Source organism: Dromiciops gliroides, chromosome 1, assembly GCF_019393635.1.
Source record: "Dromiciops gliroides isolate mDroGli1 chromosome 1, mDroGli1.pri, whole genome shotgun sequence".
Lineage (NCBI taxonomy): Eukaryota > Metazoa > Chordata > Mammalia > Microbiotheria > Microbiotheriidae > Dromiciops > Dromiciops gliroides.
Window position 1 is genome coordinate 412,596,002 of NC_057861.1, and position 13,858 is coordinate 412,609,859.

The window sequence follows — 13,858 nt, forward strand, 5'->3', positions numbered from 1 at the left end:
GATAAATGAGCTAGTGTCAAGAAGACAATTATTCCATTACCACTCATTGAGTTTTTGCTTTCATCTTTGACTTTTTCAGATATTGGGAATAGCTGTTTTAAACAAGGTGAGTTATATTTTAATACTTTTGTTGTTCTGCGTTAGGGTCTATTTTAAAAATCATTCAAAATTGGGGGCAGCTAAGTGGTGCAGTGGATAAAGCACTGACCCTGGATTCAGGAGGACCTGAGTTCAAATCCAGCCTCAGGCACTTGACACTTCCTAGCTGTGTGACCCTGGGCAAGTAGTCACTTAACCCTTATTGCTTTGCAAAAAAAATCATTCAAAATTATATATCATCTTTATTTGGTTCTCAACAATAGGATCAGGATATTAGGGTTGTCACCTATTCTGAAGCCATGAAATCTGAGGCTGCTCTAAAGCAATGCAAGGGGCTACTCAACTTTTTTTTCCAGTAAAGTTTGAAAGTTGGACTCCTCTGTATAGAAGCAAGGCAACGATCCCAATTCATGAAAGGGGTGGGTTGGATTTTCTTGGGACAGATATCAAAGATGTGTTTTATATCCAGTCTCTAGTATCTTATTTATTATGCATGATGCTTCATTTCCCTTTAGAACATGGATCTGCAAATGAGTTTCACGAAAAGCATCACTGAAATTTGTATTGCTATTCGGGACACTGAAGAACTACTGAATTTTAATTTTACCAGTAAGGAAGCTCTCCTTGGACACATGCTGGTGAGTGTACACGAGTGCACTGGACAGTCTCTTAGATTTTTGTTTGTTGTTGCTATTGTTTAACAAGAATTTAGGGTTTTACACTGATCAGCTCCAAGGGGTGCATGGGGGAAGGGAATAAGCATTTGTTAAGTACTCACTATGTGCCAGGTACCGTGCTAAGAGCCTTTAAATATTATCTCATTTGATGAGATAGCCAGTGTTTCAGGTCCCATAAATTATTTGCTCCTTGAGGCTGCAAGGAGGCAGCAACACCTGGGAGACCAAAATGGTTGAAATAGGAATCAAGGGTATGAACCCCACCCCCCAAAAAATTATTAATATTCCATTTCACCTCTTTGTGTTTCAGGATTTAATCAGAGAAGAACCCCTGGATTCCTTAGCTAGCCCTGTCCGATGGAAAGCATTAATTGCTATTCGATGTCTAAGGTATAGAACCTACGATTATTGGTCTTGTCCTCCTTTTTCATCCCAGATCAATGGGTTTGCTTGTTAGTCCTGGCAAAAAACCAGAATCCCATAAATGTGCTTTGGTTTGGAAACTGATTCTCTTTCCAAAAGGGTAACAAACTAAATGTATGGGATAACTATCAAGAAGCAAACATCCAGTCAGAAGAATCAGCTTTAATGAAGTACAGAGTACAAAGATGCATTCTTTTATAGGGTTTGCCTGAGAGCAAACTTTAATCTTCTAGATTAAAATATGTGTTCCTGTTCTCATTCCTTTGGATTAGCTTCAACACCTTCTGTTTACCTAAAAAAGAAAACTAGTCTAAATTTTATCATTCATTGCATGCACACATTCATTGCTTTCCTACAGCATATATAACACTGGTCTAAGCACAGTTGGTGATACAAAACAAATAGGGATCCTTGTTCCCAAGATTGTATAATCAAGCTGTTAACACAAGAAAAAAATGTGCAAAGACAAGAGAAAAATATCAGTTAAAGAAATATAAACTGTAACAAAAATGTGTTGAGGAATGTGAAAGGATTCAGTGTAGCCCCATCTTCAATATCATCTAAGTCCTCTACCCACAAAAATCACCCAGTTTATATATTTACTCTTTTCCTTATAACTTCCTTCCACATGCCTACCTATAAGAAAATACATTTTTCTTCTTAGGATCAGAACAATGACTCTTGTAAACCATTTACCTCATCTTCCTGCTTTCAGTAATTCCTAGTCTAACATGCATCCCCCTATGTCTTTCTCATTTCAGCAAATTGAAACCTCAGTTACCTATAAATGACAACCTAAATATCCTCGAAGAGAGTCTTCGGAGTCTCATTCTCCTTCCTCATTTAACTCAAATCATAGAAGATGGACAGACTGACGAGGACAAAGCACACATCCAAGTATGAAAGAAGGAGAGGTCTGGGTTCCCAAACCAGGACAATAGTATCACAGGATTAATCCTGGAAGGAACCTTAGAAATCTTCTAGTTCAGGGGTTCTTTGCCCTTTTTGTCATCAACTCCTTTGTCAATCTGTGGGACATAATGAACCTCTGCTGAGAATAATGTTTTTAAACTCATAAAATGAAATACATAGGATTACAAAGATAATTAATTATATTAAAATACAGTTATCAAAATTAAAAAAAAAACTTCATGGACCCTAGGTTAACAACCTCTTATTTCTTATTCAGCCCTATTGTCTTACAAAAGAGGAAACTGAGACCCAGAGAGGTGAGGTGACTTGTCCAAAGTCATGTAGATAGTAAATTGAAGAATTGGGATTTGAACCCAAATCTTCCAACTATAGGACCAGTAGTCTTGATTTTATAATCTTCTTTAGAATTCTCTGAAAAACCATGATAAGACCTTAGCTCAAGCTGAGCCTCACAGACTCATTTCTGGTTTCAGTTTCTCTATGGAAGGTCCATGGATGCCCTTGGGAAACTTATGAGAACTCTGGTGTGGAGTAGCCAAGACCCAGAAGAATGTCAAGAAATGTTTAACGTGAGTTAGCCCCACTGGATCTGATAGCTACTCTTTCTCATTTGCTTTCTGACTGTTCACCCACTACCCAAAACTTGTTCTATTCCCCTTATGGCCCCCCTTCTGTCCAACTCTCTCTTATGTCTTCCTATTCCTCACCACAGGATTCCCTGACTTGTAGGAAAAGGGAGAAATAGCATCCTCCTTCTTTGATATGATGTCACTGTCCCTGGCACTCGCTCATCTGTCCAACAAGCATTTATTAAGCTACTATTCTGTGCTCAGCATGATATTACATGTTGCATATAATAGATAACAAAGAAGAAGTAAACAACACAGTCCTTGTCCTCAATTCTCACATCCTAAAAGAGGAGATAATACATTCATACAAAGAACAATTACTGTCAGCCTCAACCCTCTCTCTCCAGTTGATAGATAATTCCTTCCACACATACAAAAAAATTAAAGATATTCAACACTTAACAATGCTGAGCTTTTTCCCCTGGCCACAGTTAGAGGGATGGCAAGTCCAGGGAAGACAGGAAAAAGACAGAGACACAGGCAGAGAGACTGAAAGACCGAAACACGGAGACATACAAAGAGAAAGACAGAAACATAAAGACAGAGAAACAGAGACAGAGTTCAGTGATGAAGAAAACTAAAACTAAAGAATGTATTTTTTTTTCTTAATTACCAATAGCTTCTGCGAATCTGGCTTGTTTCATCAAAAGAATGGGAAAGAGAAAGAGCCTTGCAGATCTGTTCAAAGGTGTTGACCAATAGTAATGAAGTAAGTATCCTAGTCTATTTTAGATGAGTGAATTTGAAGAAAACTTAACCAAGGGGTCTTTAAGCAAACATAAAATGCTTTTCTAGTTTGTTTGTTTTTTATCTCTATCCCCAAAGTGGATAAATTTTACTGAAGAGATGATTTCCCCAAACTCATGAACCCCAAAATGACAAAGACAGTCCCCCTGCACCTTAAATGGATTCTGCTATGATAGGGAACCACTAACCTCTTTTTGAGGGAAAATTTGAATCTCATTTTAGTCTTTGGGGTTTGTTGGAAAGAAATGAATAAAATTAAATGTGATGTCCAGGATATGATGGAATGTCGTTTCTTCTGTTTGAGAAATCTTGAGGTTATCTTTGTTCTTTCTCTATAGTCACCAGAGAGATTTAAAATTGGTCCTCTTCTCGGACTTTTTGCACCTCACTGCTGTGATACACTACCCACCATCCGTCTATGGGCTGCTGATGCTGTTATTGGTCTGTTTTTTCTCAAAGGTGAGAGGAAAGACATGAGGGAGTCAATTGATAAAAAGAAGACTCTCTCCTTTCTTCTGTCAAATGTTCCTTCTCTCCTCTCATCTCCTTCTTTCTCTTCCTAAATAAGCATTGTATAGTTCTATATTAAATATTATGAGAGTTTCAAATTAAAGCACAGTGCAATTGGTCATATTATAACTTCCTCTACTTCATGGTTTTCTTTAATAGAAACTTGCACTGCTTTTCAAAGGTTAAGTGTATTTCAAAGGTGAATATGAAAAAAAAATTCTTTGTGGGTTCTTTTTACTTGAATAGCATGACCCTACGTGAACATCACTGAGTATAATAGGCAGAGAAACTATCTAAAATGAGCAGTTGAAATATGGCACTAGACAGAGGCCAGATGCAGAATCCAACAGCCAACTAGAGTTTTCTATTGAGTCTGTCCATACTAAGGAGAAAGATCTGCTTACAGTTTCTCAGTATACATTGGAATGTACATATTGTACCATTTATTTAGACTGAGAGGTGGAGAATTGGGAAATAACAGTTTCTCTCTTTAATTGAAATCTCATACTATATGTGTTTGTATATGCATACCTACATATGCATTTACAGATAGACACACACATACATACACACATATACAGACACATGTGTGTATGTATACACAGATAGGAAAGGTATGTGATTTCAATTAAGATATATTCCAATTTACATATGTAACAAATATATATGTTTATATGTATATGTGTATATGTGTTGTATGGACAGAGAAAGCAAATTTCTCACATACAGATGGAAAGGACAAATATCAGTGATCTTATGCCTTTATCTAAGTGGGGGTGATCACCCAGAGGTACTGATATTCTAACTGGAAGCTTTAGCCTATATAATCTGATAGATGTTGGGGATGGCTGAAAAGTGAAAGAGGATAAACAGAAAAGATTCAAAATTCCCTTGGAAAATGGGGCTATTATTTATTGAAGAAATGCTTTTTCTGAGTCATGAAAGAAAGGAGAAGAAAAATAAATTTAGTAGATGACATGGAAGAGGACATTTAAGGGACCCATCAGGAGCAAAGTTGAACTCTCAGTTAGTTTTGACTTGAGTAAACTGTTTTTAGTCAGCTCAAATTTCAGATAAATTGGCAAGATACTAAGTTGCTTCATGGTGTTCATATTTTTTTTTAATTTCTGGGAAACCAGGTCTCGGAAATGACCTTTGTCGGCTTATCTAATGCTTTTGGAATAGGTCTCATGTGTACCACTGCGTCCAATGAAGACTATAAGCACAGAAACAAGCCCTAAGCCAAAATGCCAAAGTCTTGCTACAGCTGATATGCTGGGAAATCACATTATGAGTAGTTCCTGTAGCCCCACAGGTTCTTAACCCGGGGTTCATGAACTTGGTTTAAAAAAATTCTAATAACTGCATTACAACATAACTGCTTTCCCCTGCAATTCAAGGTATTTTATTTTATGAATTTAAAAACACGATTCTGGGAAGAGGTCCAGAAGCTTCACCAGACTGCCGTGACACACATACAAAGGCTAAGAACTCTTCCTTTAACTTAACAGACTCAGAATTCTGATCCAGTTTCTCCTCTGGTGATTTTAGATAAGCCCCAGGAAACAGAGAAACTAAGGCACCTGCAGGAAGGACTGCAGTCCACTGATAACCAAGTCCAGCTCTGGATTGCATCTAATATGGCTAAGGTAACTCTGGGGGAAAATGGAACTAGAGAACAAAGGGACCCTTCCTTAGCTCACAAAATAATTCACCCAAATCACTTTTAAATTGTGCCTCTGAGTGACTTAGAATACAGTTTTATTAATAATCATCCCACAATTCTAGATTATCTGCTGGATTAAGAGAAGGCACTGGGCTTCCCACCAACATGGTAGAATCAATATTCATTCTATAAATATTTATTATATGACTGTTGGGTGCAGGACAAAATGCTAGGTGCTATGGATATAAAGACAAAAGCAAAACAGTCTCTATCCCCAAAATGCCTACCCAGGGAGCCGGCATAAAGGATATAGCTAACACAAAACTAAATAAAGACAAAGTAATAGAATTAAAGTAATTTTAAGAAGCGAAGAATCCTAGTGGGACAAAGAAAGGCTTCGTACATAATATAGATTCTGATCTGCTCTTTAAACAAAGCTACATATTCAAAGAGGCACAGGAGCCCCTATAATTGGCACCATTTGTACAAAGGCATGAAGGGAGAGGATGAGATGTCATTATAGGGAACAACTAGTAGGCCACAAAGAAGGTAAGTATAAATACTAGATTGCACCCAAGGGTTAAGTGCTGTACAAAACTGATACGCTTGCCCAGATCAGTGAGCAAATACCACGATATACATAAAAAATGTTTTTAAAAGGGGGGAGGGAGGTATTATACTTCTTAACTGTTGAATAAAATGGAATACATTTTTTAAATTCAATTTTTTTTATTTTCAGTTCCAAATCTCTCCCTTCCCCTCCACATCTTCCACCCATTAATAAGGCAAAAAAAAAACCCAAAACCCATTATAAATATGTATAGTCCTGCAAAACAACATTCCATTTTACCCATGTTCCAAAAGGAAGACAAAGAAGAAAGGAAGGAAGGAAGGAAGGAAGGAAGGAAGGAAGGAAGGAAGGAAGGAAGGAAGGAAGGAAGGAAGGAAGGAAGGAAGGAAGGAAGGAAGGAAAATAGATAGATAGATAGATGATAGCTTGATTGATGGATAGAAAAATTACCTTCATCCTCACTCTAAGTCTATCAACTCTCTATCCCAACATTAATAGCTTGTTTCATCATCATCATTGTTGTGGTAATTGTTTTGATCAGAATCACTAAGCCTTTCAAAGTTTTTCTTTATAAATTTACTATTACTGTATAAATTGTTCTCCCGATTCTGCTCACTTCACTTTGTATCAGTTCATATGAGTCTTCCCAGGTTTTTCTGAAACCATTCCTTTCATCATTTTTTACAACATAATAGCATTCCATCACATTCATATGCCATAACTTCTTAAGCCATTCTCTGATTGATGGGCATCCTCTCAGTTTCCAGTATTTACCACCACGAAAAAAAAAAAGCTGCTGTAAATATTTTTGTACATGTGGGTCATTTTCTTTCTTTGATCTCTTTAGTTTGTAGACATATTTTTATTTCCTGCTTCCCTGTTGTGAGGGCCAAATTTAATATATGGATAGTTAATTGAGTGGCTCACCATAATATTGAGGTCCCGGAAATAATGAGGGACCTCTAGGTCCAACGCTCTCTCCCCTCTGAACTGCCTTTTTGGATATTTCTCCCAGGCCAATAAAAAAGGAGCCTAATAGCCTCTTTTCCACAAACGAATCAGGTTTTATTAGTGGGAATGAAATAAACAGCAAAGGTGAAATTAATAAAATCAAAGACAAGGGAATAGGGAAAAAGAAATACAGATAATCCTCCTAAGTCTATACAATCCCCAAACTCGCTTCCAGTTCCCCTAATTCAAAAGAGCAGGGCTCGTATTTTACCTCACCATCTGGGATCCATAGCTTCAATCGAAAACCAGCTTTGCAGCCAGGGCCTTCAGGACTCCTCTGCTCCTGCTGCTCACACCACCAGAAAGGAAAGTCACTCCAGAAAGACTGAGCTCCCCGCAGCAAGCATTTACTCTTCCTCCCCCAAAAGGGGAGGTCCTTCAAAACTGCCTGTGGAGAGTGGTTTCTCCTGCTGACATCAGCAGCACATGGCAGTAAGGGTGGGCCAGGTGTGGCTCATCCCAATCAGCCAAATTCCAATAATCTTACCACACTATTTTGGAGTTTTTTAAGCTTAATCAGTCCATTTTTTCTTCTAGTTATTTGTTTCCCTTTTTCCTTAACTTTCCTTTCCTTAACCTGACAGTTAAATTGTCAAGTAAAAATTCCACTTGCTCTCCTCCCCTTTAACTTATTTACTAGGATTTTTTAAAATTTTCTGTGTTTTTTTTCTGAAAAAGGATTTCTTCCATTCATTCTCTTAATTATTTCTCTTCCCTTTCTTTCTCTTCTAGATTTTTGTTCTTTGATTCATAGGCCTTATACTTATTCATTCCTTCTTTAGTCTCTGAATTCTACTTAGAATTAAAGCTACCACGTTATTTAGTTTGAGTTCCCTCTTCTCAACAGTTTCTATACTATTGCTTTGTAGATCTTGCCCTTTTATCCTTCCTAGAGGAGACAGAGAGAATAAAAGCATTTCCTCATAGAAATATTCCTGTGTCCCATTATGTAACTCATTACTACCCACTGCCTTCCCCATGATCATTTCTTCCCATTTGCCATGAAATCTCCTCTCTGGGGGGCAGCTATGTGGCACGATGGATAAAGCACTGGGCCTGGATTCAAGAGGACCTGAGTTCAAATCTAATTCAGACACTTGACACTAGCTGTGTGACCCTGGGAAAGTCACTTAACCCTCATTGTTCCACAAAAAAAACAACAACAAAAAGAAATCTCTCTGATTCCCTTTCTAAGGATCTTCCATGGAAATATAACCTTCTCTTAGAGTCAGTAGTTTCTCTTCAAAGACCAAATCCCTCCAGATTATACCCATTGTTAAGAACCCCATCCTCCTCTCCCACTGTAGAATATTTCTCTCTTCTCATGGAATTTCCAATAGCTAGAAATGTTGAAACCACCCTCCTCAGCCTCAGTGGCCTCCAATAAATTTGAGCTTATATGAGAGCATGATGTAGTAAATAGAATAAGTGCTGGATTTGGGGATGGAAGACCTTTGCCTTGAAGCCAATCTCTGCCGTGTTCTATTGTGTTGCCATGGATATATTATTTAACATCTCTGGACTGCACTTCACCCATCTCTAAAATAAGGGGATAGACTAAATGATCTCTAAGTTTCCTTCCAGCCCTAACTTAGATTCTATGAAAAACTACTTAGGGGCAGCTAGATGGCACAGTGGATAGAACACTGGCCCTGGATTCAGGAGTACCTGAGTTCAAATCCAACCTCAGACCCTTAACACTTACTAGCTGTGTGACCCTGGACAAGTCACTTAACTCCAATTGCCCTGCAAAAAAAAAAAAAAGAAAAAAGAAAAACTACTTAGAAAAATCATTCATAATTAAAGGATATCTGCCAATCCTTTCAATGCTCCTGACCCTGAGCCAAAGATGAGCTACCCCGAACCTTAGTTTTCTCATCTGTAAAATGAATGTAATAATGTCCTGGTTTTTTTTTTTCAGGCCTTGTATGAGAATCAAAGGGCATACTGTGTGAAATACTTAGTAAGCTGCAAAGTACCATACATATGTAAAAGGCTTAGAAAAATCAAATGTTGTGGTACTAAAACAAGCAAAATCAAATTTAATCTAAGTAGAAAGCATGATTAATAACATCAATCAATATCTCTTACTGAAATCTTAGGTTGTTAGCAAATACATTCCCAATGAAGAAATCCAAGCATTCTTAGAAGAATCACTAGATGGTATGGAGATCCTCAACCCTGAGTGTTCAAAGGCATGTGGTATGTGGGTAATCACAATCCTAAAGGAACAAGGAGCTGCCTTGGAAAATGAGGTAAGCCTGAAAGTTGTTATGGGAGAAGTGCAGGGGAGAGTGGTGGTAGGAAGGAAGAGGAGTAGAGAGGAAAAGAAGGAAGGAAGAGAGGGACAGAGACAGAAATGGAGCGACAGAGACAGAGACAGAGAGAAAAAGAGAAACATGGGGGAAATGTACTGGGATTCAGGAGGACCTAGATTCCAAGCCCATGTCTGACATTTAGTAACAGTGTAACCCTGAGGAAGTCACTTCACCTCTCTGTGCCTCAGTTTCCTCAGCCGTAAAATGAGAAGTCTAAACTTCACTCCATGATCTCTTTCAGAAATAAATTTAGGATACAATGATCTTTGCCTGGACACAATTTTGCTGTTACTATATAAATTGTTTTCCTGGTTCTGCTTACTTCACTTTGCATCAGTTCATACAAGTCTCCCCAGGTTTTTCTGAAACCATCATCTTCATAATTTCTTACAGCACAAAAGTATTCCCTCAAATTCATGTTCAACCAATTGATGGGAATCCCCTCAGTTTCTAATGCTCTGTCACCACAAAAAGAGCCTAAAATGTTTGTACATATTGGCCCTTTTTCTCTTTCTTTGATCTCTTTGGTATATAGACCTAGTGACAGTATCACTGGCTCAAAGGTATGTACAGTTTCATACCTTTTAGGACATATTTCCAAATTGTTCTCCAGACTAATTCACAGCCCCACCAATAGTACAACAGTGTAACTATTTTCCCACATCTCTGCCAGCACTTGTCATTTTTCTTTTTAGTCATCTTAGCTAATCTGGTGAATGTAAAATGGTAGCTCAGAATTGTTTTAGTTTGCATTTCTCTAATTATTTGTGATTTAGGCTGCTTTTCATATGACTATTGATGTTTTTATTTCTTCCTCTAAAAATTACCTGTTTATATTCTTTGACCATTTATTAATTAGAAAATTACTCTTATTGGGGCAGCTAGGTGGCGCAGTGGATAAAGCACTGGCCTTGGATTCAGGAGGACCTGAGTTCAAATCCAGCCTCAGACACTTGACACTTACTAGCTGTGTGACCCTGGGCAAGTCACTTAACCCTCATTGCCTCACCAAAAAAAAAAAAAAGAAAATGACTCTTATTTTTGTAAATTTGACACAATTCTCTAAATATTTGAGAAATGAAACCTTTAGCAGAGAAACTTGCTGAAGAGATTTTTCCCATACTTTCCTACTTTTCTCCTGACATTAGCTGCATTAATTTTGTTTGTGGAAACATTTTTGATGTAATTAAATTAACCATTTTACTTCCGGTGAACCTCTATCTCATGAACTCTTCCCCTATCTATAGTTCTGACAGGAAATTTCTTCTGTGCTCCACTTATCTGCTTATAACATAACCTTTTATGTCTACATTATGTCTAATCTAAAGCATTTTGAGCTTATCTTGGTATACAGTGTGAGATGCTGAACTATGCCTAGTTTCTGCCCGACTACTTTCAGGAAGAATGTTTTCATACAGATTTATAAAGTTTCAGAATACCAAGTATCCAGCAGAGAAAATACAGAACTCACAAATCAATAAGGATACAAAATAATGGACAGTAGAGGAGAAGAATGGAAACAGAATAAGTGCACTGGAGTCCTGGGTGGAATTATGTATCCTTATGGATCCCTGGAAGGATTGGGCACCCTTTCTCAAACCCAATCATCTGGTAGATTTTTATGGGGTTCTTACCTGTATCTAGCAGCACCAGGTACTGGCAGAAGGAAACAACAAGCCTGCACCTGAGGATAGTAATGATAAAAAGGGGAGACCCTTAGGGAACTGGAGCTTAGTTGATATTCAAACTCCTGATGAAAGGGAAATGGAGATGGGAAAGGACTTTGGGTCATTACTACAAGTCATGATTATGACAGTATGATTCAGTTTCCCAGTCAGGGAGTTTTGAGCTTTCCTGGGGCTCCAAGGGGGAAATCAAGACGAGGGAAAGGGCAGCTAGGTGGCACAGTGGATAAAGTACCAGCCCTGGATTCAGGAGGACCTGAGTTCAAATCCAGACTCAGACACTTAACACTAGCTGTGTGACCCGGGCAAGTCACTTAACCCTAATTGCCCCACAAAAAAGAGGGGGGAAATGTAGATATAGAAAGTGTTGGGGATACTACTGTTTTCTTTACAGTAGACTTTTTTGGAAGAAGCAGCTTCTTGTACCCTGTTATCACATGAAGGGTCATCCAATAATGAACAGAGGAAGAAGAATAGGAGCGATTGGGAACTCCCTATTCAGGGATACAAAGGCAGCTATTTGTTGACCTAATAGAAACAACAGAGAGGTCTGTTGTCATCTGGAGAACGTTTCTGGAATAGGACAGAGAGAGTTCCCAGAACTGGCAAACCTGAATGCCATCACCCTCTTCTGGTGATTCATGGCAGCTGTGGCAGCTGGCTTCCAGACACCCCCTCCAACTCTCTGTCATTTACTCAAATCATGGACCCAGAATCTCTTCTCACTCCTCTACCTTTCCACACAACCTACCTCCTATCCTCCAGGGCAAGGAAAAAGTAACACTTTCCTTTTTTTTTTTTTTTTTAGTGAGGCAATTGGGATTAAGTGACTTGCCCAGGGTCACACAGCTAGTAAGTGTTAAGTGTCTGAGGCCAGATTTGAACTCAGGTACTCCTGACTCCAGGGCCGGTGCTTTATCCACTGTGCCACCTAGCCGCCCCAACACTTTCCTTTTAAGATGTTCTCTTTTGGCATCTCCCAGAGGCTCATGTAACTAGACACTGAGGACTTTCTCCTGAGAGTAGAAGCTATCTCCAATTCCCAGCTACATACCTACATATAACCAGTGATTATTATTCAGAAATGAAGCATAATCTGTAAATCCATCTTGAACTTAAAGATCCCTAAAGATGTTTCTCTTATTTGGAAGAAATAGCATGTAAAAAGGTAAAGTACTTGAGGACAGATAAGCCCTTCACTATGTCAAAGTAACCATACTACAACCAGACAAATAAGATTTGAGATGGGAATGACCAAAAAAGTGCCAAAGGTGAGAATGACATAACAGCTTTCCTCCAAAGCTAGATGCAGACCACAATCAGCCCAGATGATTTGACAGGAATAGTGCAATAAAGTGAACCTACATTCAAGAACCTTGCAAAAAGCAAAAACAAATGAATGAATGAATGAATTGATTGATCGATTGATTGGTTGATTAGTGAATAAATAAATAATTTATTTTTTAAAAAAGAACTTTGCAAAGAAGAGTGGGGTTTTTGGTGAGTCCTGGTCTCAGTTCCTATTATTTCAGGCATCTTTGTCTGGAGTACAAACTGTTGGTTCAGGAGGAAGGCTCATGACTGAGAAATAAACCTACCGTGTGTGTGGGTAATTATTATTCATTAACCACCTATAGATCATTGGACCCACAAAATGGATGGTACTTTCAGAATCCCAGCAATTTTTCACTGTTTATATGCAAAAATTGTGTTCATAAAAAATTGGTAATTAGTTTTATTCTTTTTTTCCTTGCAGTTGTTGAATATCTTGAGTTCAATTTATCATCACATGCCCATCCTCAGACTTAAGGAGCAAAACTTCAATTTTGTTCTGCAAGCAATCACCCAGATAGCAAATTTCCACCTTGAGGCAGTTGTTTGCAATCTCCTGAATAAGCCTCTACCCTTTGACAAGTAGGTTCTAGTTAATACCTGATCTTCTGTTCTAATAAGGGACACCCACCTCCTCAGGATAAAAAATGAGTAAATTATTTGAGAAAAGGCCAGTAACAATAGATGCAAAATATGAGAAAGCTTTTCAGTCAGAAGAAAAATATCTCATCTGAATGATTTGTAACAGATACACTTTTCTGAGGGGATTCATATACATGCTTATTAGATAACGAGATATACTACATCCTGATATTGATCTTTAACAGTATTTATTCCTTCTCTTTCTTAGCACCATGCTTGATAAAGATTTTTGTCATAAAATCTTAGAGTTAGGAGTGACCTCATGATTCATCTAGTCCAAAGCTTCTTGAACTGTGGGTCACAACTCCTATGTGGAGTCATGTAATGTGGGGGTCACAAAAAAATTAATAACAGTAAAATGTTACATATATGCAGCTAGATGGTGCAGTGGATAGAGCACTGGCCCTGGAGTCAGGGGTACCTGAATTCAAATCCGACCTCAGACACTTAACACTTACTAGCTGTGTGACCCTGGGCAAGTCACTTAACCCCAATTGCCCCGCAAAAAAAAAAAAAAGAATTAAATCTGAGAGGAAGCCAGAAAACCAAGAGGCAGAGATGACAGGGCAAAGCATTCCAAGAAATTTAGACAGTTAATGCAAAGGCAGGGAGATG

At 38.2% G+C, this 13,858-nt stretch overlaps 1 protein-coding gene across 1 annotated transcript in view; it reads left to right on the forward strand.

Annotated features, from left to right (window-relative positions):
* MROH2B (maestro heat like repeat family member 2B) overlaps nucleotides 1-13,858 on the forward strand; it is a 94,169-nt gene that overhangs the window by 61,887 nt on the left and 18,424 nt on the right. Inside the window, exons 22-31 of the mRNA XM_043996453.1 lie at nucleotides 80-106; nucleotides 615-737; nucleotides 1,087-1,166; nucleotides 1,961-2,096; nucleotides 2,606-2,701; nucleotides 3,381-3,470; nucleotides 3,847-3,967; nucleotides 5,570-5,667; nucleotides 9,369-9,521; nucleotides 13,026-13,183. Coding sequence (XP_043852388.1) covers nucleotides 80-106; nucleotides 615-737; nucleotides 1,087-1,166; nucleotides 1,961-2,096; nucleotides 2,606-2,701; nucleotides 3,381-3,470; nucleotides 3,847-3,967; nucleotides 5,570-5,667; nucleotides 9,369-9,521; nucleotides 13,026-13,183 — 1,082 coding nt within the window. The remainder of the gene's footprint in view (nucleotides 1-79; nucleotides 107-614; nucleotides 738-1,086; nucleotides 1,167-1,960; nucleotides 2,097-2,605; nucleotides 2,702-3,380; nucleotides 3,471-3,846; nucleotides 3,968-5,569; nucleotides 5,668-9,368; nucleotides 9,522-13,025; nucleotides 13,184-13,858) is intronic.